The sequence below is a fragment of the Ovis canadensis genome, chromosome 1 (assembly GCF_042477335.2).
Source record: "Ovis canadensis isolate MfBH-ARS-UI-01 breed Bighorn chromosome 1, ARS-UI_OviCan_v2, whole genome shotgun sequence".
Lineage (NCBI taxonomy): Eukaryota > Metazoa > Chordata > Mammalia > Artiodactyla > Bovidae > Ovis > Ovis canadensis.
The window spans coordinates 272,436,153-272,458,670 of NC_091245.1; the positions used below are offsets into that span (position 1 = coordinate 272,436,153).

At 39.3% G+C, this 22,518-nt stretch overlaps 1 protein-coding gene across 18 annotated transcripts in view; it reads left to right on the plus strand.

Annotated features, from left to right (window-relative positions):
- Nucleotides 1-22,518, plus strand: part of TTC3 (tetratricopeptide repeat domain 3) — a 125,611-nt gene that overhangs the window by 39,625 nt on the left and 63,468 nt on the right. For all 18 annotated transcript variants that reach the window (XR_011252227.1, XM_069568025.1, XM_069568032.1 and 15 more), the window contains 8 exons: nt 3,392-3,554; nt 4,754-4,799; nt 5,811-5,931; nt 6,464-6,527; nt 8,664-8,724; nt 11,607-11,691; nt 20,974-21,108; nt 21,818-21,898. Coding sequence is in view for 17 of the 18 variants with exons in the window: in XM_069568025.1 (XP_069424126.1) it covers nt 3,392-3,554; nt 4,754-4,799; nt 5,811-5,931; nt 6,464-6,527; nt 8,664-8,724; nt 11,607-11,691; nt 20,974-21,108; nt 21,818-21,898 (756 nt within the window). In the remaining variant the exon portion in view is untranslated. The remainder of the gene's footprint in view (nt 1-3,391; nt 3,555-4,753; nt 4,800-5,810; nt 5,932-6,463; nt 6,528-8,663; nt 8,725-11,606; nt 11,692-20,973; nt 21,109-21,817; nt 21,899-22,518) is intronic.

Consider the following 22,518-nt stretch of genomic DNA (forward strand, 5'->3'; position numbering starts at 1 on the left):
TGTTGGTATTTCTATGTGCATTGTCTTTTGGTGTATTTATACAAGATACAAACCGCTAGCCTCACAAATGTCCCCAAGGACTTTTTAATATTGAGGAGTATGTTAGGACTCTTTTCGTTCAGGAGTGACAAAACCTAACTCAGATTTGGCATAAGTGGAAGAGGGAAGTTACTGGCTCACATCTGGTTGGGTGGTAGTTCAGGCACGATTGGATCCAGATCTGTGTTCACTCTACGTTTCTCAGTGGTGCTTCCCTGTTTGTATCACTTTTAGTCTTTTCTCTCTTCGTTCCATCTTACCTAGATTTTTATTGCTGTGTCAAGTCCACAAATCCTTCTGTTATGTCTAATCTGCCTTTATTTCCATCTAATTTATTTTTCATCTGAGTGCTGTAGCAGTCATTTCTAGAATTTCAGTTTGAGTGTTTCTTATATATATCATGTCTTTATTTAATATATTCTGTTTTTTCCTTAGTGTCTTGAACGTATGAAATATATTACCTAGAGCTGTTTTAATGTCCTTATCTGCTAATCCCTGTCATCTGTGTCATTTGTGGATTGTTTTCAATGGATTGATTTTTCTCTTCATTATAGATCACATTTTCCTTCTTTGCATACCTAGTAATTTTTGATTGGATGCCAGACATTGTGAATTTTACCTTGTTTGGTCCTAATATTTTTTCGTCTTCTGTAAATATTTTTGAGTTTTGTTTTCGGATGCAGTAAAGCTACTTGGAAAACAGATTCTTCGGAGTATTGTTTTAGGCTTTGTTGGGTGATATCATAGTGGTATTTGTTCTTGGGCTAATTTTTTCTCCATAACTGAGGCCAAACTCTGCTGAGTACTGTACTTAATACTCCCGTGACGTTTTCTGCTCTGGTTGGTGGGAACAGGAATTATCCTGGCCCTGTGTGAGTGCTGACTGTTGTTCCCTTTTAGTCTTTTCAAGTGGTTCTTTCCCTGGCTTGGGTAGTTGCTGCACATGCATGTACTGGCTGATACTCAGCTGAAGACTCCAGGGGGGCCCTCTGGAACCTCCGGCGCCCTCTGTCCAGGTCTGCCCTCTCTGGTCCTCTGCCCCGGGAACTTGTGTCGCCTTGGCTTCCCTGCCTTCGCTGAGCTTGTGGCCTCTCCCTGGGTTCCTTCTACCTGTGCTGTGGCTGAGAAACTCTCCCACAGTAAGTGGGAACAACCACAGAGCTTTGTGCTTCTCATCTCTCAGGAATCACTTTCTTCTGTTGCCTGATAGCCAGTGTCTAGGAAACCTGTTTCATGTACTTTGTCTTACTTTTAAGCAAGAGGGTATATCCAGTCCTTGTTAATCTATCTTGATCACAGATGGCAATTAGAGAATAGGCTCTCGGCTTCATTTTGAAATAGTGGGAGCCCCAAACTGATATCCTAGTAACTGTTCTGTTAACGTTTCTAGTGGAAAGATTCTAGTAACTTTTCTAGTGGAAAGAGAGCCTCTGTTAGTATTTATATAGTATAACTGTGGGGTGCCTCAGACTGATCCTGATTGAGCCATGTGCCCACCTGTGGTTCAGTTACTGTGAATGGTACATTTCTGTTGGCCAATCTCCTGGGTCACAGCTTTGCTTCTTCCCTGCTGGCCCTTGTTCAGATGTGGGCATTACTACGTGGAGTAGCAACGTGATAGCACACAAGGAAGAGATACTAGGCAGATGAGCAGTGTGTGTGATAGAGAATGAGGTAATGTCACAGAAGAGCAAAACTATCGTAGTTGGGTTCAAGAAAGTTTCTGAGATACCTTTCATTAAAGCTTCATTCAAACAACTTCAGCACAGAGATCTGAATAAAGTCCCTTCTCATCTGATAGAAGTTACACTGGGTTTTACAGAGCTTAGGGAAAAGAACTCAGTAGAAGATGGGTGGAAAAGAGAAAGAAGTGAAGTGTTTTCTACAAATTTAGTAGGTGAGGTTTATAATCTCCCATAATTTCCTATGCTGTTATTATTTTTTAATGCAGCTATTTAAAGTTTGAGGTCGGTTTATGCTTAGTGGATAGAATTTTGGTCTTGTAGCATAATTGTGAGATCTATCTTCTACCTTTGGAGGAAAAGCAGAGTGTAACCAAATGCAGTCTGAATTGGGGGTCATTGAGCTGAGCCTGGAGATCCTGTTTAGGAAATGCTCTGGACTTCTGTGGTTGGGTTGGTGCACCGAAGTGGGATTATATATGCACCAAACCTACGTAAACATAGGTCCGCTGGTTGTTTCTTGCTGCTTTTAGTGAAAAATTCATCTTTCTTAACAGGATCATTTATTTCTGATTTCATATTTTCTAATAGAATCAGAATGCTCTTTGTAAAATGTGTACTAAAGAAGAAAGAGCTCTGGACCTGGAGTCCTAAGATCTAAGTTCTTTGGCTTGTGTCTAAATAAATGTGGCATCAGGCCAGTTCTAGCCTCTCACACTTGTAAATCACTTCTTAAATGGAGATACCAAGCCTAAAATGGGGGTTTGGTTTCTGTTCAGTTCAGTAGCTAAAAGAGAGGTTGTCTGAGTTAACCCTAGTTTTGGTAATATTAACTTTCTGGATTAAAATACTCAAGCTTGATACAGATTTCCCAAAACACATAAATTAAGGGACCAGCCAGAACTATGATTCTGTAGCAAAAAAAGAAAAGAAACAACCTGATCATTGGAATTAAGAGTAAATCAGTGGTTTTTGGATCTTAAAGCCGAGGACTGTACTTAGAAAATAATTGAAAGCTGATTAAGAAAGGTGGGAGTAATATATGCACCCCTTATCTGTGCCCATGCTCTTCAGAGGGGTCTGAAGACTACTGCACAAGCTGACTTCCATCCAGCTCTAAAACTCTTGATTTCAAAAGTGTAGAGAATGTGGATGCTTGTATATTCATGGCTGAGTCCTTTTGCTGTTCACGTGAAACTACCACAACACTGTTAATCGGCTATACTCCAATACAAAATTAAAAGTTTAAAGTTAAAAAAAAATGTAGGGAATATACTGACTTAGAGACTATTATTGCCTAAAAATATTTTGAAAAAAATTAACTTACTCATTTATTATGAATTACTTTTATACTTTATTTGGTACAAAATAATGTCTTTTACATACAGTATAGATTGAATTGTTATCTTTGGGGTGGATACAAAAATCTCTTAAGCAAAAACACTGATCACTACAGTCAGTTGTTAAAAATTGTTATTTGTAGCTTTTCATTTAACTCTTTTAGGTAATTTTATTTCCTGAGAGGTATTAACATTGTCATTTATTTTTTATTGAGAGGATCCTAGTGTAACATTTCAAGTAACTAACCAGTTTTCAAGCAAAATATTTTTTCATTAAATTTTCTTTAAGTATATTTTTGAGAAAAAATTGAATTTATCTTTTTGGAACAGGGTCATTATCGTTATTGTGCTGCTCTTTCTATGCTGGGGGAATATGACTGGGCCCTGCAAGCAAACATAAAAGCTCAAAAACTCTGTAAAAATGACCCTGAGGGAATCAAGGATCTAATTCAGCAGCATGTAAAGTTACAAAAACAGATAGAAGACCTGCAAGGTATTTCACCTAAGATTCTTTTGGTTACAGTCGAATTCCCTTAAAAACTTCCAAAGGTGGGTTTCTTGGATTAATGGACCATAAATCAGTTCTCAGAAGATTTGTGCTTGTATTTTATGTTATCTTGGTCAGCTCACTTAAATTTTTCATTTGTATTCATGTAGAATTCTTAGTATTATATTCCAGTTGGTAATAATAAATGATTTGTATTTTTTATTTGAAATAGCAACAAATTAATTATTCTTTTGTAGAAAAATATGCTTTCTTGAAATTTTGAATGAAGGAAAACCTTTTGAAACAAAGTTTTAAATTTCTTCCTCCATTATTATAGTTATTTCCTGAAGAAAAGGCCCTTCAGTAGAGTTGTTTGCTTTTGCACCAAGATGGTGGCTAATTCTGTAGCATGCTGAATGTGTGTGCATACATAGGTACCTCAGAAATTAGTGTGCAGGCTGGGAACTCCAGGTTTTCATTCTGCCCTTACTTTCTCTCCTGAGTCATTTTGCTCCATCCAGCGCCTGAAATTACCTTACTCAGCCTAGAGTCCTTTCCTGCTCTTTCTTCTGTGAGTAGTTAGTGTCTAACGAAGCTGAGCCCAGCAGTCCTATTTCACTGTCAGATGTTGTCATCCAACAGGACATGTTTATCAGATTGTGAGCTCCTCGAAGACAGGTACCATCTCTGATTGAGGTTTATACATTGCTGCATCTAGTCAATGATCACATGTAATGGGATGTCAAATAAGGTTTGTGTAGCATCTTGTTCCCCATTCCAGTACTCTTGCCTGGAAAATCCCATGGATGGAGGAGCCTGGTAAGCTGCATGCAGTCCATGGGGTCGCTAAGAGTCAGATACAACTGAGTGACTTCACTTTCACTTTTCACTTTCATGCATTGGAGAAGGAAATGGCACCCCACTCCAGTGTGCTTCGCTTGAGAATCCCAGGGACGGGGGAGCCTGGTGGGCTGCCATCTATGGGGTCGCACAGAGTCGAACACGACTGAAGCGACTTAGCAGCAGCAGCATCTTGTTGACATCATTCTAAAACTGAAAACATCTGAAAGTGTAAAATTGGTTAGGTTTAGTTTTTCAGTTCCCTAAATTTGATACTTATTGTCAGCCTAAGAGTGAAAATCTTTTAAAGTATGTGTTGCCAGTCCACTGATTATTTTGTGTGTGTGTGTGGTTCATTTTTATAGGTCGAACACCAGCTAGTAATCCAGTCAAAGCCTTCTGTGAAAGCAGGTGAGTTAATATCAGATCAGTAGCTGTTACTTAGAGTTGTTTTGCTCTGAGTTTGAGTTACTGTCTGATGCTTTAGTATATAATAGCAACCACAATAAAGTTGGGAATGGAAGAACAAGAAGAGGTTTTATTTTACTGATTTTAATATTTTTTTTTATTTGGTTGCCCCAGATCTTAGTTGCGGCATGCAGAATTTTTAGTTACATCATGTGGGATCTAGCTTGCCGACCAGGAATTGAACCCAGGACCCCTGCAGTTGAAAGTTCAGAGTCTTGGTCACTGGATCACCAGGGAAATCCCAAGGAGAGATTTTAAAGTGTGTTTGTAAGATTAGGTCATGACCTGTGATTTGTTTTGCTGAGCTATTTACATATATGTGTACTGGAGATCCATAGCCTAAGCCCATGGGGAGGAGGTGTGAAGTGTTAAGAAGACATAACTGTGCTTCAGTGGCACCAGTTTTAGCCATGAGGGTCCTAGCAGCAGAGACCAGGGGCACAGTCTGTGCCATTCACCCCTCACCTCCATCCTGGAAGCATCTGCCTCCAGCCTCCTCATACCTTTTCAAAAAAGGCTGAGGCATTCCTGTTAGAAGTAGGCAGCAGATAGATTTGAGCTCATTTTCTTCTGCTCGTAAGAAAACAAACAGCAGTCAGGAGTCTATGTTCTTTTATTTGGCAGTTAAAATAGATTAAACTTTACCCACATGGTTTACCCACATGCCTGGGATGTGGAAGCTGTTAAATTTAAAACAGACAGACTTGCTTATTTTAATATTAGAAACCAGTATACATTTCTTGAGTTGTTCTTTATCTATTTTGAGCTTTTAATTCCAAATTTAAAGCAATATTTATGTAAAAACCCAATCTCAGAGGCAGAGATTCTTTTTGAAGCTATTACTTTGCTTTTGAGGAAAAAAGGTAATATTTGCTAAAACCTCCTTGTTTGAAGGATAACTTTAAAAAAATACTAAACAATAGAAATAAAATTATTTCTTTTATTACTGCTCAGGGCCTACATACCTAGTTTATCAGCACCTGCATTTAGTACTTCACTTAACTTTGTGGAAACTGAAAAAAATTTCAGAAAAACTAACCACGAAATGGCAAACGGTGGTAATCAGAATCCAAAGGTAAGCTCAGTTAAAAACCAAGATTAAAATTATTTTGAGTATAGATAGTCTCGTATTTTATAATAATGTTTTCGTGATAATGGAAACTAATAGGCGTCTCTAAGCCTATAGCCCGGCTCTGTGCTCAGTGTCCCAGATGACCTGTGTCTGAGTTTTCCTCTGACCTGTAATGTACTCAGAGGTCAAGTTCACATAAATATTTCTTTCCGGGGCTTGAGAGGGGAAAAAAAGGAATTGTGTTTTGGACTTAGCTGGGCATTGAAGGGAACTCTCCCAATTCACCATGTAATTCTTTTGTTGTTAATAATGAAGGTCTCAAAGAGGCTATATTCAGTTTGGGAGAGGAGCATAAGGAAAGATGTGATAGGATTAATTCAGCATTTATTATGCAGTACTTACCATTTTGTTGGTTTATTAATTTGGTAAAGCTGAACATTTTAGGTGCTTAGATAAATTCTGTTCTACATAACTATTTAGCTGTTCATGGCTGTATTGTGTTTTTAAAGTCTCAGTAATTTTATTTTCATGGTAGGTGGTAGATGAAGCTCTGAAAGTAGATGATTGTGACTGTCATCCTGAATTTGTACCACCACCAAGTGAGTTTTTTTCCCCTTCTGTAAATTTTTGCTGAATTCATGTAGTGTTGTCTAAGCTTCTACATGCTAAAATTCACAAAAGCCTCACTTATATTTGCTGTTGTTCTCCTTTTACTTTGCAGTACTTTTGAGTCTAGAAAAAAATTGGAATATTTATTTGAAATAAATGCTCAGTCTTTTCATATTACTTAATAAATTTAATTTTGGAAATCCAGGTAAAGGTATGGAAAGGAAAAATGATGCTTTCTTGGTCTGCTACCTAATTTCCACTAGGCCGGTGTTTCTGTATTTCATTATCTACCCCCTGCTTTCAGAGCTGTTTCTCCTTTCATGAAACTTTAATACTTCAAATACCATTTGTCTGTTTTATGTGCTATATGTACATGTGTGCTTTATATATAAAAACAGATTTTTTTCATCTTCCAATAACCAATTCCAACTTTCTTGGGGGTGATGTCACCCCTAAGTATATGTTGAGAATGGATATACTTTAATACTAGTTTATTTAAATTATATGTGTTTAGTGCATTCCTTTATTTATGCATCTAGAAAACATGTAGACACACAGCAGACCTCATCTACTTGGTGTCTTAAGGAAATGAGAGATTGCAGAGAAGCAAATACTCATGCCGCGTTTTTTCTCAGTGTGCCCTTATACTCCCTGCTTCTGAAGGAGGTCATTCTGAAGTGGATTTCATTCTTCTCTGCCTTTTAAAACAAAGGTTGAGAGAATTCAGATGTCCCCGGTGGTTCAAGGTTGTGTTTACTCAAGCTTTCATGAGCTCCTTTCAGAGCTATTGTGGTGAGATGGTTGACCTAGTTAGTGATGCTGTTGCTCTCTTCTTTTTCATTAGTTTTTTGGTTCCTTAAATTTTTTTCAGTGTTTGTACCTCTGGCAGTCGTTTCGGTCTTATACATCTGCAGCTCTATCTTCTCTTAGGCTCTAGTGCTACATATCCAACCACTTACTACTGGTTAGCACTATAGCACAGATATAAAGGGTGGGAAACACAGGTGCCTGCCTTACCTGATGTGACTTTATGGCATATGCAAAATATTTGAGAATAAAACTGTTTCTTTAAAAACAGCTTTTAATTTATTGATATTTCTTAGGCCATTATTAGACAGCACATTTAAATCATTTAAATACTGTTCATAGTTTGCATCTATGTTCAAAGAAATTGAGGTCCCCGAATTAGATTAATTAAATTTTGCCCTAGGTCACCCAGTAGAAATCAAACTGGAACTCTTCTTTCTAGAAGTCTCTGGTTTTCTGAGGCCCCCCGAGCTCAGGCTGTCAGCCCCTCCCTGGTAATAGCTGACTTGCTTCTCCCAGAGCTTCCTTCAGACGCGCCTCGTCCCTACCTGTGCGCTCCTGCACAACTGTGTACAGTGTGTACAGTGGCGCTCTGCTCCTCCTGAGGAGGTCAAGACTGAGCTGCAGAGCTGCAGAGTCAGAAGCACTGGGCATGTACACATTCACACCACCTGCCCCTTTCAGCCTGTCCTTACTTAACCCTCTCAATCACACAGGTTTGCCTAGTGCTGCTTAAAATGAACTCCATTTGGCCCATTCTATGTAAATCCTACTTGTTAACCTTAAACACAGATGCTGCTTCCTCCCTGATGCCTTTCCCAGTCACTCCAACTTACATGATTTTCCCTTCTAGGAATTACAAGAGCAGTTACTATGGGATTGATATTTTAATAACAACATAGAATCTTCTTTTTTTCTTAGTGGGGGTTATTATTTAATTACTGAAGTGACTGTCTTTTTTTCCCCCATATGATTATAAACTTCCTGAGAATAGAAACTATAGCCTGAAAAAAAAAAAAAGAAAGCAACTATAGCCTTCTATGTCTCTTCTATAGCTATCTCTCTCTTGTAAACTGTATCTCTTCTGTATCTACTGTAGGGTTAAATGATAATCATCATTATAATTTATTCTTACAATAATTTTATAGCATACATAGAGAAACATTATCAGTAGCTTTTTTTTAAATCACTTACCTATTAGACTGACAGTATTGCTCTCTTTGCTTTATTATTCCAATTTACATCTTTTAAAAACTTTACTTTTAAGCTTGTAGATTTTTATGTACAGGTGTCAGGAACAAATACTTTTGTATTCGCAGGTCAGCCTCCAAAATATAAAGGGAAACAAAAAGCTCGAAACAATGAATTGGAGAAGTTCAGGTATGTTTCTTATCTTTTTTTTTTTTGGCTTTATTTTGTTTCCATAATGTCTGCCTCCCAAGAAGAAAGGAAAAATAAATCTCTTTCAAGTAGTAGCTACTTCTGCATATGTGTATTGTGGTAAGTACATCTCTTTCAAATGTCTAGGCATATCTTTGGAAGAAGATAATTTTTGGCTAAAGGATTATTTAATCCTGAATGTTAATTAACTGAGAGTTATATAATAGATAATAGCAGCATTAATTTTCTAAGATTTCAAAACACATGCTCCTAAGAGGAAGAGGAAGGCATATTCAGATAACTGTAAAGTAAGTATTTGATCTCCTTCACTGTTCAGTTGCTTTCACCTGTCTCTCAGTTCCTTCTCTAGTGCCTTTCTTTAGAAATTGCTGTTAATCATTTCTTGACCATCTGGAAACTAACTATGCGTACCCTGACATGGCTGTGTGTGTATTCAGAGGCCCTTTTAAATCATTATCCCATTAGAGGAAAGGATTTACTAATAAATCAACCACTTACAAAGTTGGTTCTACCAAGCATTTCCCCCAGTTAACAGTAGGAACTCTTGGCACCAATCTTTATAGTTAATCTCCCATTACCTACAGTGATGTAAATTGATGGAAAAGTGAAAGTGTAAATCTTATAGTAGATACAGAAATTCATGAAAACAATGAAAATGATGCTGGTGAAACTGCAAAGCCTTCCTTACCACAGTTCCACTAGTCTTCACTTTTCTCTTTGTATCTGAAGGCTGATTCCTTGATAGGTGCTTCAAGGAGAGTGAATATCATTTGAATATCATAGCACTAAGAGAAATTAGTAAAGTACCATTTTTTGATGGTGCTGCAAAAGTTAAATGCAAAGCTATAGTGCCTTATGTTATTCTCTTGTTTGTTAGAAAAGCCCTGGGTCTTCCTCCTCACCCCTCTTCTCTCAGCACAAAAAGTAACCAAAACCCAGTACATGTTTATTCTTCAAATGCATAGTTACAATTTCAACCCATTGTGTTAAAGATAACTCGATTTTCATGATGTTTTGTTTCTGTTTTCAAACTGAACACCCTTCTTGATTATATCTATTTCATGAGGTTATTAAATAATAAAGTGGATGGTGGTTTAGTCACTAAGTCGTGTCTGACTCTGTGACCCCATGGGCTGTAGCCCACCAGCTCCGCTGTCCATGGAATTTTCCAGGCAAGAATACTGGAGTGGGTTGCCATTTTCCTTTTCAAGGGGATCTTCCTATCCCAGGAATTGAACCCAGGTCTCCTGCATTGCAGGCAGATTCTTTACCAACTGAGCTACATGGGAAGCCCAAGTAGGACAACCACATAAAATTCTTAAAGCCCTGGAACATAGTAAATGTTCAATACACTGGAACTATCATCATTGTTAACACTATCATTTTCATTGTTAGAACCATTCTGGCCTCTAGGTTCCTTTTATCTCTTCTAAAATGGCTTGACTACCTTCCCATATCAGACCATGGATATCTACATTCTTCATTTTCATGGCTGTAGGATATTTGGTGAAATAGATGTTATGTGAAGGAGGAATTTCTAGAGTAGGAATTGCCATCAAAGGGCATGTGTAACTAACTTTGCCATATTTTCCTCTCAAAAAATGAACAGTGTTCATACTGGTACTAAGCTACGAGAGGGTATGGTATAAAAAAGATGTTTATAGATTTGGTCCATGTCCCCAGTTCCTGGCACAGAGCTCCTAGGACCCTTGGAGTTTCCTGAGTGAAGAGAGAATCTTTGGTTACTTCCGAAAGACTTTGGAGCTCCTTCGTCCCTATTTGAGTTTATACTAATAAGGTGACTCAAGGCTGGGCCCCTGTCTTCAAGATTGAGGCTGGTCACCAAAAAGATTAAACGTGTGATTGGTTGGAACTTGCAGCACCCTCCACCCCCCAATCTTTTGGGAGGGGAAGGGAGCTAGAAATTGAGTTTAGTCACGAGTGTCCAGTAATTTAATCATTCATGCCTGTGTAATGAGACCTCAATAAGAACCTCTAAACACGGGGGTTAAGGGAACTTCTGGGTTGGTGAATACATGGAGACGGTGAGGAGCAGTGACTTGGGGGCAGTCACTGAGCTGCTCCTGACCTCTGTCCTTACGATTCACTGATAACCGTAAGTAAAGTGCTTTCCTGAGTTCTGTGGGTTGTCCTCAGGAATAGTTGAACCTAAGGGGTGGTCACAGGAACCCCTGAATTTGTAGTCAGTGGGGCATAAGCATGAGTAGCCTGGGTACCCCATTGTGGGTGAAGTGAGGGCAGCCTTGTGAGACTGGGCCTGTAACCTGTGGGGGCCTGAGTTACTAACTCCATAGCTGGTGTTAGAAGTGAATTGTTGGACTCTTAGTTGATGTTGCAGAATTGGTGTGGAAAATCACAGGTATTTGGTTTCAAAGCGCCATATGTTTGGTGTCAGAACTGGTGTCAGAAAACACCACCTTAAGGTCAGCCTTTCTGAAATGTTTGTGTCTTTTTATTTGATTTTTGCATGAGATGGACCATCTTTGCAGTATTTATTGGGCACATTGATTATCTCAGGAGTTTGTTGTTACTGATGACTTAAATTTGTAATAACTTGGTGATAGGTGTAAATCCCAAATTTCTTTTTTTTTAAAGCTGTTCTTCCATAATGTTTGTATAGTGAGTTCAGCTGGTCCTCCTTCCCCTCTAATTTAATAGGGGTTTTATTACACTTAGAAATGACTTAGCAGAGAATCAGCATCTTGGTAATATTTCTGTTTAGGAATTTGTGACTCTCCATTTGCTCAGTGTTTGATGTGACTTTCAGTAAATAACAGTATTTTCCTTTATATAAGCAGGAGTGTTTTAAAATAATTCACAACAGTGCTTTTCTCTTTTAGCCCTGGTTCACAAGAAACTTTACCAGTAGATTTGAAAAACATCTTGGAGAAACAGTTTTCTAAATCTTCCAGAGCTGCACACCAGGTAAAGGCAGAGACTTTGCTAATGGAAAAGAGACTCTCTGAACATAACATTTTGTCACTTGAATGAAATCTAATCACGTACCACTCTTTAAGTTTTGGGGTTTTTCTAATGTAATTTTAGTTATGGACATAGAATTTAATAGATGATTGCTAAGAGACCACGCTATCATTAAATTTAAGTTTTAACTTGGTAGTTACGTGAACCTGAGATTTAACTAATGGTTAATACTGCACAAGTGTTTGTTTCCAAAAGATTTAAAAGGAAGAAGCAAGTCTTTCCAAAGATGTAAAGCTTTGGCGATCTTTGCTTCCCAAAGTTTTAATTTTTAAGTTAAATAATTTTAAAAGGTTTAAATACCTGCAGTTTTATTACACCTACTATAAAATCTTAAAGGAGCAAACATTTTATTCTTTGACTTATCGGATAACTGTATATAAAATTCTTTCTATGATATTGAGTAAGTAATAAAAAATGTACATTAAGGGGGAAGAAATGAATAGGCAGAGCACAGAGGATTTCTCGGGCTATGAAAATTCTTTGTCTGATAGTATAGATGATGGATACATCATGCACTTGTCTGAGCCTGTAGAATGTACACCAAGAGTGAACCATAGGGTTCACAGGTAAGCTGTGGGCTTTGGATGATTATGTGGTGTCGTATGTCATTCTGATGAGTGATACTGATAGTGGGGGAAGCTATGCATTTAAGGGAATAAGGAAGTTTGTGGAAATCTTGGTGCCTCTCTCTTAGGTTTTTTTGTAAACCTAAAACTGCTCTCAAAGGAAACATTTTAAAAGATGCAAGAGATAAAGCTAAAAGATCACTTTGAAGGAAATTGTCAAGCTGAACGCATGTATTAAAAGAACAGACATTTATATATTTACTTGTTTATTGCTGCAGCATGTGGGATCTTTGGTTTCCTGACCAGGGATTGAACTCACACTCCTTGCATTGGAAGTGCGGAGCCTTAATCACTGGACCACCAGGGGATTTCCAAGACTTTTAAATTAGTGACACCTTCCTCTCAAGAACAAGGGGGAAAAAAACAACCAAAAGAGAAAGTAGAAGGAAATAACAAAGTAGAAAATAATGAAATGAGCCTCTCAGCTTCTGAGATGGCCCACACTGTGGAGTGTGTTTCTCTCTAAATAAGTCTCAGTTCAGTTCTGTTCAGTGGCTCAGTCGTGTCCGACTCTTTGTGACCCCATGAATTGCAGCATGCCAGGCCTCCCTATCCATGACCAACTCCCGGAGTTCACCCAAACTCATGTCCATCAAGTCAGTGATGCCATCCAGCCATCTCATCCTCTGTCATCCCCTTCTCCTCCTGCCCCCAATCCCTCTCAGCATCAGAGTCTTTTCCAATGAATCAACTCTTCACATGAGGTGGCCAAAGTATTGGAGTTTCAGCTTTAGCATCAGTCCTTCCAAAGAACACCCAGGACTGATCTCCTTTAGAATGGACTGGAATAAGTCTACTTCTTACCTATTAAAAGAAAAAGAAAGTAATGAAATGGAACAACACATAAAGGATCCACAGAGCTAAAAGTTGACTCTTTGTCTTTGACAACATAAATAAAATTTATACACCAGTGACCCACTCCAGTACTCTTGCCTGGAAAATCCCATAGATGGAGGAGCCTGGTAGGCTGCAGTCCATGGGGTCGCTAAGAGTCAGACGCGACTGAGCGACTTCACTTTCACTTTTCACTTTCATGCATTGGAGAAGGAAATGGCACCCCACTCCAGTGTTCTTGCCTTGAGAATCCCAGGGACGGGGGAGCCTGGTGTGCTGCTGTCTATGGGGTCGCACAGAGTCGGACATGACTGAAGCAACTTAGCAGCAGCAGCATGGAAACTAAACTGTGGTGTTGGAGAAGACTCTTGAGAGTCCCTTGGACTGCAAGGAGGTCAAACCAGTCAATCCTAAAGGAAATCAGTCCTAAATATTCATTGGAAGGACTTGGTGCTGAATCTCCGATACTTAAGCCACCTGATGTGAAGAGTGGATTCATGAGAAAAGACCCTGATACTGGGAAAGATTGAAGGCAGGAGAAGGGGGTGACAGAGGATGAGGTGGTTGGATGGCATCACCGACTCAATGGACATGAGTTTGAGTAAACTCCGGGAGTTGGTGATGGACAGGGAAGCCTGGTGTGCTACAGTCCATGGGGTCACAAAGAGACATGCCTGAGCAACTAAACAACAGCAGCGGACACTGATGGGTTTCTCAGGTGATGCTAGTAGTAAAGAATCTGCCTGCCAGTGTAGGAGATGCAGGAGACTTAGGTTCTGTTTCTGGGTTGGGTAGATCCTCTGGAGAAGAAAATGGCAACCCACTCCAGTTGTCTTGCCTGGAAAATTCCCTTGGGCCACAAAGAGTTGGAAAGGACTCAGCACACATGAACTGATAAAAAAACATACAATAAAGCAATTTCAAGAATGGAAAAGGCACACTACTCACAGACTCTTTACTTTGACAATTACTGTACCAAAATAGTATTATGAACATTATACCAAGAAACTTGAAAATGTATATAGATGAAAAAGACAAATTTCTAGAAAAATCCAGCTTATAAAAACTCATAAAGAAATAGAAACATTAACAGACTCTGTGGATTATAACAAATTGTGGAAAATTCTTAAAGAGATGAGAATACCAGACCGCCTTACCTGCCTCCTGAGAAATCTGTATACAGGTCAAGAAGCAACAGTTAGAACCAGACATGGAATGATGGACTGGTTCATAATTGGGAAAGAAGTATGTCAAGGCTGTATATTGTCACCCTGCTTACTTATAAGCAAAGTATATGATGCGAAATGCCGGGCTGGATGAAGCCCAAGCTGAAATCAAGATTGCCTGGAGAAATATCAATAACCTCATACATGCAGATGACACCACCTTTATGGCAGAAAGCAAAGAGGAACTAAAGACCTCTTGTTGGAGGTGAAAGAGGAGAGTGAAAAAACTGGCTTAAAATTCAACATTCAAAAAAACAAAGATCATGGCATCTGGTCCGATCAAAAGAACAAAGTCAGTGGACTTAACACTATCTGCTTCTTATTTCAAAGAGAAAGTGAAGTCACTCAGTCGTATCCAATTCTTTGCAACCCTGTGGTCTGTAGCCTGCCAGGCTTCCCCATCCATGGGATTTTCCAAGCAAGAATACTGGAGTGGGTTGCCATTTCCTTCTCCAGGGAATCTTCCCGACCCAGCAATGGAACCTGGGTCTCCTGCATTGCAAGCAGGTACTTTACTGTCTGAGCCACTAGGGAAGCCCTGGTCCCGTCTCTACTGGTCCTATCAATTCATGGCAAATAGATGGGGAAACGATGGAAACAGTGACCAACCTTTATTTTTGGGGGCTCCAAAATCACTGCGGACAGTAAGGGCAGCCATGAAATTTAAAAGACACTTGCTCCTTGGAAGAAGAGCTATGACAAACCTGGACAGCATGTTAGAAAGCAGAGACATTACTTTGCTGACAAAGGTCCATCTAGTCAATCCTGTGATTTTTCCAGTGGTCACGTATGGAAGTGAGAGCTGGACCATGAAAAAGGCTGGGTGCCGAAGAATTGATGCTTTTGAACTGTGGTTTTGGAGAAGACACTTGAGAGTCCCTTGGACTGCAAGAAAATCAAACCAGTCCATCCTAAAGGAAATCACCCTAAATCTTCATTGGAAGGATTGATGCTGAAGCTGAAGCTGAAGCTCCAGTACTTTGGCCATCTGATGCGAGAGCTGACTCCTTGGAAAAGACCCTGATGCTGGGAAAGATTGAAGGTAGGAGAAGGGGACAACAGAGGATGAGATGGTTGGATGGCATCACTGACTCGATGGATAAGAGTGTGAGCAAACCCCAGGAAATGGTGAAAGATAGAAAAGCCTGGTTCGCTGTAGTCCATGGGGTCGCAAAGAGTCAGACACGACTGAACAAACAACAGAATCCAGAATTTCCAGAACCAACCATAACTAGTCACTATTCCAGTCGTTGAATACCTATAGACTATTTTCGGTGAAAAGTTGTTTGTTTTGGTTAAATGTGATTCATACAAGTCTGCTTTGACAATTCAGTGCTCTGTAAATACAGATCTGTTTCTTCTAAAGTAAAATACTGGATTTAAATCCCCCCAAATGAATATTAACATGGAACACAATACTTATGTCAATATGTAAGTCATTTAAAAATTCTTTTATCTATTTTAGGTATATATGACATTTCTTTTTAAGGTCTGTTGGAATGAAGCAAGTTTCAAGCATTTTTAATGTTTCCTAATCAGTTTCAACAACTTTCTAATTAGTTGCGTGAAAGCATTTTTAGAATTTCTAACGGTGTTTAAATTGTCACTTTATTTTGAGTTTACTTATCCTAAGGCTATGGTTTTTCCTGTGGTCATGTGTGGATGTGAGAGTTGGACTGTGAAGAAGGCTGAGTGCTGAAGAATTGATGCTTTTGAACTGTGGCGTTGGAGAAGACTCTTGAGGGTCCCTTGGACTGCAAGGAGATCCAACCAGTCCATTCTGAAGGAGACCAACCCTGGGATTTCTTTGGAAGGAATGATGCTGAAGCTGAAGCTCCAGTACTTTGGCCACCTCACGCGAAGAGTTGACTCATTGGAAAAGACTCTGATGCTGGGAGGGATTAGGGGCAGGAGGAGAAGGGGATGAGAGAGGATGAGATGGCTGGATGGCATCACGGACTCAGTGGACGTGAGTCTGAGTGAACTCCGGGTGTTGGTGATGGACAGAGAGGCCTGGCGTGCTGCGATTCATGGGGTTAGAAAGAGTCGGACACAACTGAGCGACTGAACTGAACTATCCTAAAGACTGAGGGACTTAAATATTAACGACAGTTTGTAAAGACAAAAGATTGCTTAAATAAAAATGATAGTTATTTTTGAGCTTTCATTTGTTTAACACACTTTTACTTAGGCCCCTGTGTATGCCGAGGACTGGCAGTGCCATTCAGCCCACTCATGGAGCTTTCAGTACAGACCACTAACTTGTACTGTATTGAGAGGATTAATTCCCAATGGAAACATAAGGCAAATGGATCTGTTTTCTAGAATGAAAGATTAGAATGAAATTAGTTCATTCAAGGCTAATAAACTAGTATGTGTGTAGATAGCACATCATCTTCTGTAAGTGTTAAAATTCTTATTATGACATAAATATGGCTGTTGTTGAGCTATTTAAATACTGTATAGCAAATACCAAGTTTATGTGCGACCTGCTCTTTTCTATGTGTATTCAGGGGTAAAATGCTCTTAAACTTTGATTCATTGGACAAAAAGCAATAGGTAGCTTTGTTTGTGACCAGACTGTTTTTCCCTCTGTGTGTTTTGGATCCTCATTGTTAGAAACAGTGAGGAATGTCATGCACATATTTGCATTTTCTGCTCCAGTGAACTACGTACACATGTATGTCAAGACATGGGGAGATGTGAGTTTAGCCTGTAGTCTTATTTCTCCAGTCTCCATACAACTTTTCTGGCCTATAGCTATTGCCATGTGACTGAAATCTGAATTCAAATTATAATGTATATGCTCATGTATATTCAGATTATAAAGTTTTCTCACTTTATTTCAGGATGCATTATAGCAGTTTTTTCTTTATGCTCTTCCCTTTGCATTTAACCTAGTATTATAATATATAATTCTAATTATATTCAGGTACATGGTTAGGCAGGAATAGAGCTACTGATTGAAGTAGCCATTTCTTGCTGAGAATTAGGGTTTGTTTCAGGACATGAGGGCAGTTGTTGAAATCTGATAGTGACCCGTAAATTGATTGCTTGTTCTTACTTGTCTAATCGTTCAAGTCTCAGCCAAATAATATACGTACTTAAATGATGGTTAATCTTCTCCATTTGTGCTGTTAAAACTTCAAAACACTGTCTAGTCTGGTAAAGAGAACACGGCTTAATATTATAAAGTGAACCACCCTTTCCTGTCATGGGCAGCACTGGAAATGTTGGAATTAAGATGTGAAGCTGTATGTTTTAATTTCTACTTTAATGGTGGTATGCTGAATGTGGTCCACTGGAGAAGGGAATGGCAAGCCACTTCAGTATTCTTGCCTTGAGAACCCCATGAACAGTATGAAAAGGCAAAATGATAGGATACCAAAAGAGGAACTCCCCAGGTGATTAGGTGCCCATTATGCTACTGGAGGTCAGTGGAGAAATAACTCGAGAAAGAAGGAAGGGATGGAGCCAAAGCAAAAACAATACCCAGTTGTGGATGTGACTGGTGATAGAAGCAAAATCCGATGCTGTAAAGAGCAATATTGCATAGGAATCTGGAATGTCAGGTCCATGAATCAAGGGAAATTGGAATTGGTCAAACAAGAGATGGCAGAGGTGAACGATGATATTCTAGGAATCAGCGAACTAAAATGGACTGGAATGGGTGAATTTAACTCAGATGACCATTATATCTACTACTGCGGGCAGGAATCCCTCAGAAGAAATGGAGTAGCCATCATGGTCAACAAAAGAGTCCGAAATGCAGTACTTGGATGCAATCTCAAAAACGACAGAATGATCTCTGTTCGTCTCCAAGGCAAACCATTCAGTATCACAGTAATCCAAGTCTATGCCCCAACCAGTAACGCTGAAGAAACTGAAGTTGAACGGTTCTATGAAGACCTACAAGACCTTTTAGAACTAACACCCAAAAAAGATGTCCTTTTCATTCTAGGGGACTGGAATGCAAAAGTAGGAAGTCAAGAAACACCTGGAGTACCAGGCAAATTTGGCCTTGGAATGCGGAATGAAGCAGGGCAAGGACTAATAGAGTTTTGCCAAGAAAATGCACTGGTCATAGCAAACACCCTCTTCCAACGACACAAGAGAAGCCTCTACACATGGACTTCACCAGATGGTCAGCACTGAAATCAGATTGATTATATTCTTTGCAGCCAAAGATGGAGAAGCTCTATACAGTCAACAAAAACAAGACTGTGCTCAGACGGAGCTGACTGTGGCTCAGATCATGAACTCCTTATTACCAAATTCAGACTCAAATTGAAGAAAGTAGGGAAAACCGCTAGACCATTCAGGTATGACCTAAATCAAATCCCTTATGATTATACAGTAGATGTGAGAAATAGATTTAAGGGCCTAGATCTGAAGATAGAGTGCCTGATGAACTATGGAATGAGGTTCGTGACATTGTACAGGAGACAGGGATCAAGACCATCCCCTTGGAAAAGAAATGCAAAAAAGCAAAATGGCTGCCTGGGGAGGCCTTACAAATAACTGCAAAAAGAAGAGAGGCGAAAAGCAAAGGAGGAAAGGAAAGATATAAGCATCTGAATGCAGAGTTCTAAAGAATAGCAAGAAGAGATAAGAAACTTTCTTCAGCGATCAATGCAAAGAAATAGAGGAAAAGAACAGAATGGGAAAGACTAGAGATCTCTTCAAGAAAATCAGAGATACCAAGGAAACATTTCATGCAAAGATGGGCTCGATAAAGGACAGAAATGATCTGGACCTAACAGAAACAGAAGATATTAAGGAGAGGTGGCAAGAGTACACGGAAGAACTATAAAAAAACATCTGCACGACCCAGATAATCATGATGATGTGATCACTAATCTAGAGCCAGACATCTTGGAATGTGAAGTCAAGTGGGCCTTAGAAAGCATCACTACGAACAAAGCTAGTGGAGGTGATGGAATTCCAGTTGAGCTGTTGCAAATCCTGAAAGATGATGCTGTGAAAGTGCTACACTCAATATGCCAGCAAATTTGGAAAACTCAGCATTGGCCACAGGACTGGAAAAGGTCCGTTTTCATTCCAATTTCAAAGAAAGGCAATGCCAAAGAATGCTTAAACTACCACACAATTGCACTCATCTCACATGCTAGTAAAGTAATGCTCAAAATTCTCCAAGCCAGGCTTCACCAATATGTGAACCGTGAACTCCCTGATGTTCAAGCTGGTTTTAGAAAAGGCAGAGGAACCAGAGGTCAAATTGCCAACATCCGCTGGATCGTGGAAAAAGCAAGAGAGTTCCAGAAAAACATCTATTTCTGCTTTATTGACTATGCCAAAGCCTTTGACTGTGTGGATCACAATAAACTGTGGAAAATTCTGAAAGAGATGGGAATACCAGACCACCTGACCTGCCTCTTGAGAAATCTGTATGCAGGTCAGGAAGCAATAGTTAGAACTGGACATGGAAAAACAGACTGGTTCCAAATAGGGAAAGGAGTACGTCAAGGCTGTATATTGTCACCCTGCTTATTTAACTTCTGTGCAGAGTACATCATGAGAAACGCTGGACTGGAAGAAACACAAGCTGGAATCAAGATTGCGGGAGAAATACCAATAACCTCAGATATGCAGATGACACCACCCTTATGGCAGAAAGCGAAGAGGAGCTAAAAAGCCTCTTGATGAAAGTAAAAGAGGAGAGCGAAAAAGCTGGCTTAAAGCTCAACATTCAGAAAACGAAGATCATGGCATCCGGTCCTATCACTTCATGGGAAATAGATGAGGAAACAGTGTCAGACTTTATTTTTTGAGGCTCCAAAATCACTGCAGATGGTGAGTGCAGCCATGAAATTAAAAGACGCTTACTCCTTGGAAGAAAAGTTATGACCAACCTAGATAGTATATTCAAAAGCAGAGACATTACTTTGCCAACTAAGGTCCGTCTAGTCAAGGCTCTGGTGTTTCCTGTGGTCGTGTATGGATGTGAGAGTTGGACTGTGAAGAAGGCTGAGTGCCGAAGAATGATGTGTTTGAACTGTGGTGTTGGAGAAGACTCTTTTGAGAGTCCCTTGGACTGCAAGGAGATCAACCAGTCTATTCTGAAGGAGATCAACCCTGGGATTTCTTTGGAAGGAATGATGCTAAAGCTGAAACTCCAGTACTTTGGCCACGTCATGCAAAGAGTTGACTCATTGGAAAAGACTGTGATGCTGGGACGGATTGGGGGCAGGAGAAGGGGATGACCGAGGATGAGATGGCTGGATGGCATCATGGACTCGATGGATGTGAGTCTGAGTGATCTCCAGGAGATGGTGATGGACAGGGAGGCCTGGCGTGCTGCAATTCATGGGGTTGCAAAGAGTCAGACATGACTGAGCGACTGAACTGAAGTGAAGTGATGCTGAAAAAGGACTATAGTGCAGAAGGTTAGCTTTGCATATTTTATAATCAGTTATAAAGTATAACTGCTTAATGATGAACTTTGTCATCTTACATTTTAGACTAAACATTCACAGCTCTAGACTACTGAAATAGGATTTTTTTTTTTTTTTTTGCAGGATTTTGCTAATATAATGAAAATGCTGAGAAGCTTAATCCAGGATGGCTACACGGCCTTGCTGGAGCAGCGCTGCCGCAGTGCTGCCCAGGCCTTCACAGAGTTGCTCAACGGTTTAGATCCTCAAAAAATAAAGGTAAAATTGCCTCCTGGTGATTTATCAGTGTGGACGCATTTCAGAGGAAGGTAGAGGAGAACCAAAACTTTGGCTTCGTTGTTTTAGTGCATCTTAGACCATGCTGACATTGGCTGAACCTACTCCAGGTTGTGAGAAGCAGATAATGCTCTGATTCAGCCTCTATGGTTGGCCTAGCTATACAGCCTGGGTTTAAACTCTCATTGCACTATAGTTGGTGTTGGTTAGAGTTCTTGGCCTTTTCTCTTAATCAGAGTACAAAATCGAGGATTTGGATTCACTTTAGTCATGTCTTTTCATCTACAAAGAAATAGTAGGTAAATAGTTTATGTGGGATTGTGAGAGAGCAAATATTGAGTTGGCCATAAAAGTTTGAGTTTTTCATAAGACGGTATGGCAAAACCTGAATGGACTTTATGGCTAACCCAAGAATGTTACTCTTCCCATTTTTATGCAGAAGAACATGATATCAGTTTTTGTATTATGAACCATGTTCAAGTAATTCTGATACAGTGATTCTGTGTTTTAAACACTTCATAGCAATATAATTTCATATCTTTGCAAAATATGTTTTCTAATTCTGTTTGGCCTTGACCCAATAGCAATTAGATTGTTTACACTTTTTTTAGTGTTGTGGTTATCATATCAATATGGTGTAAATTGGGCAGAATTCTGTTCAGATATTTAACAAGAGGATTTTTATTGACAGCAATTGAATCTGGCCATGATTAACTACGTGTTAGTAGTCTACGGACTTGCCATTTCACTCCTTGGAATAGGACAGCCTGAGGTAAGATTTGTAACAGTGATAATAGACTCTTAAAATACACCATTAACTTTAGAAGGTATGTTAAAATAGTTTTCCCTTCTGGGCTTGTTTCCTTCTGTGTACTTTTTTTCTCTTCCAGTTTTACTGAGATAATTGACATACAGCTTTGTATAATTTTAAGGTGTAGAGCATAATGATCTGACTGATTAAATCCTGAAATGATTAGCACAGTAAGTTCAGAGAGTGCTGTCTGTGTACTTTCTTGATAATTTTTTCTACACTTGATCTTGGCCAAAAGGCTGAGAAGCGATGATAATTTTTTCTGAAATGCCTAAATTTAATTTAGTTTGTGGGTTTTTTTTTCTTTTACGAAAATTTAGTTTGTATTTCCATTAGAAAAAAGTTATGCCAGGTCACCAGTGGGAATCTACTTTTTATTAATATAAAAAGAAAAAGACCTGATGGGTCATGATAGATTTTGGAAATACATCGAGGGAAAAAGGCAAGTTGGAAATGTAGTAAACAATGTGATACCACTTATGTACAATTTGGAATATTTACAGAGCAGAAGTATATATTGTTTATGGCTATCTGCATCTTGTAAAAGAAAAAAATATGAACTAGCCTTATATATCAAGTTT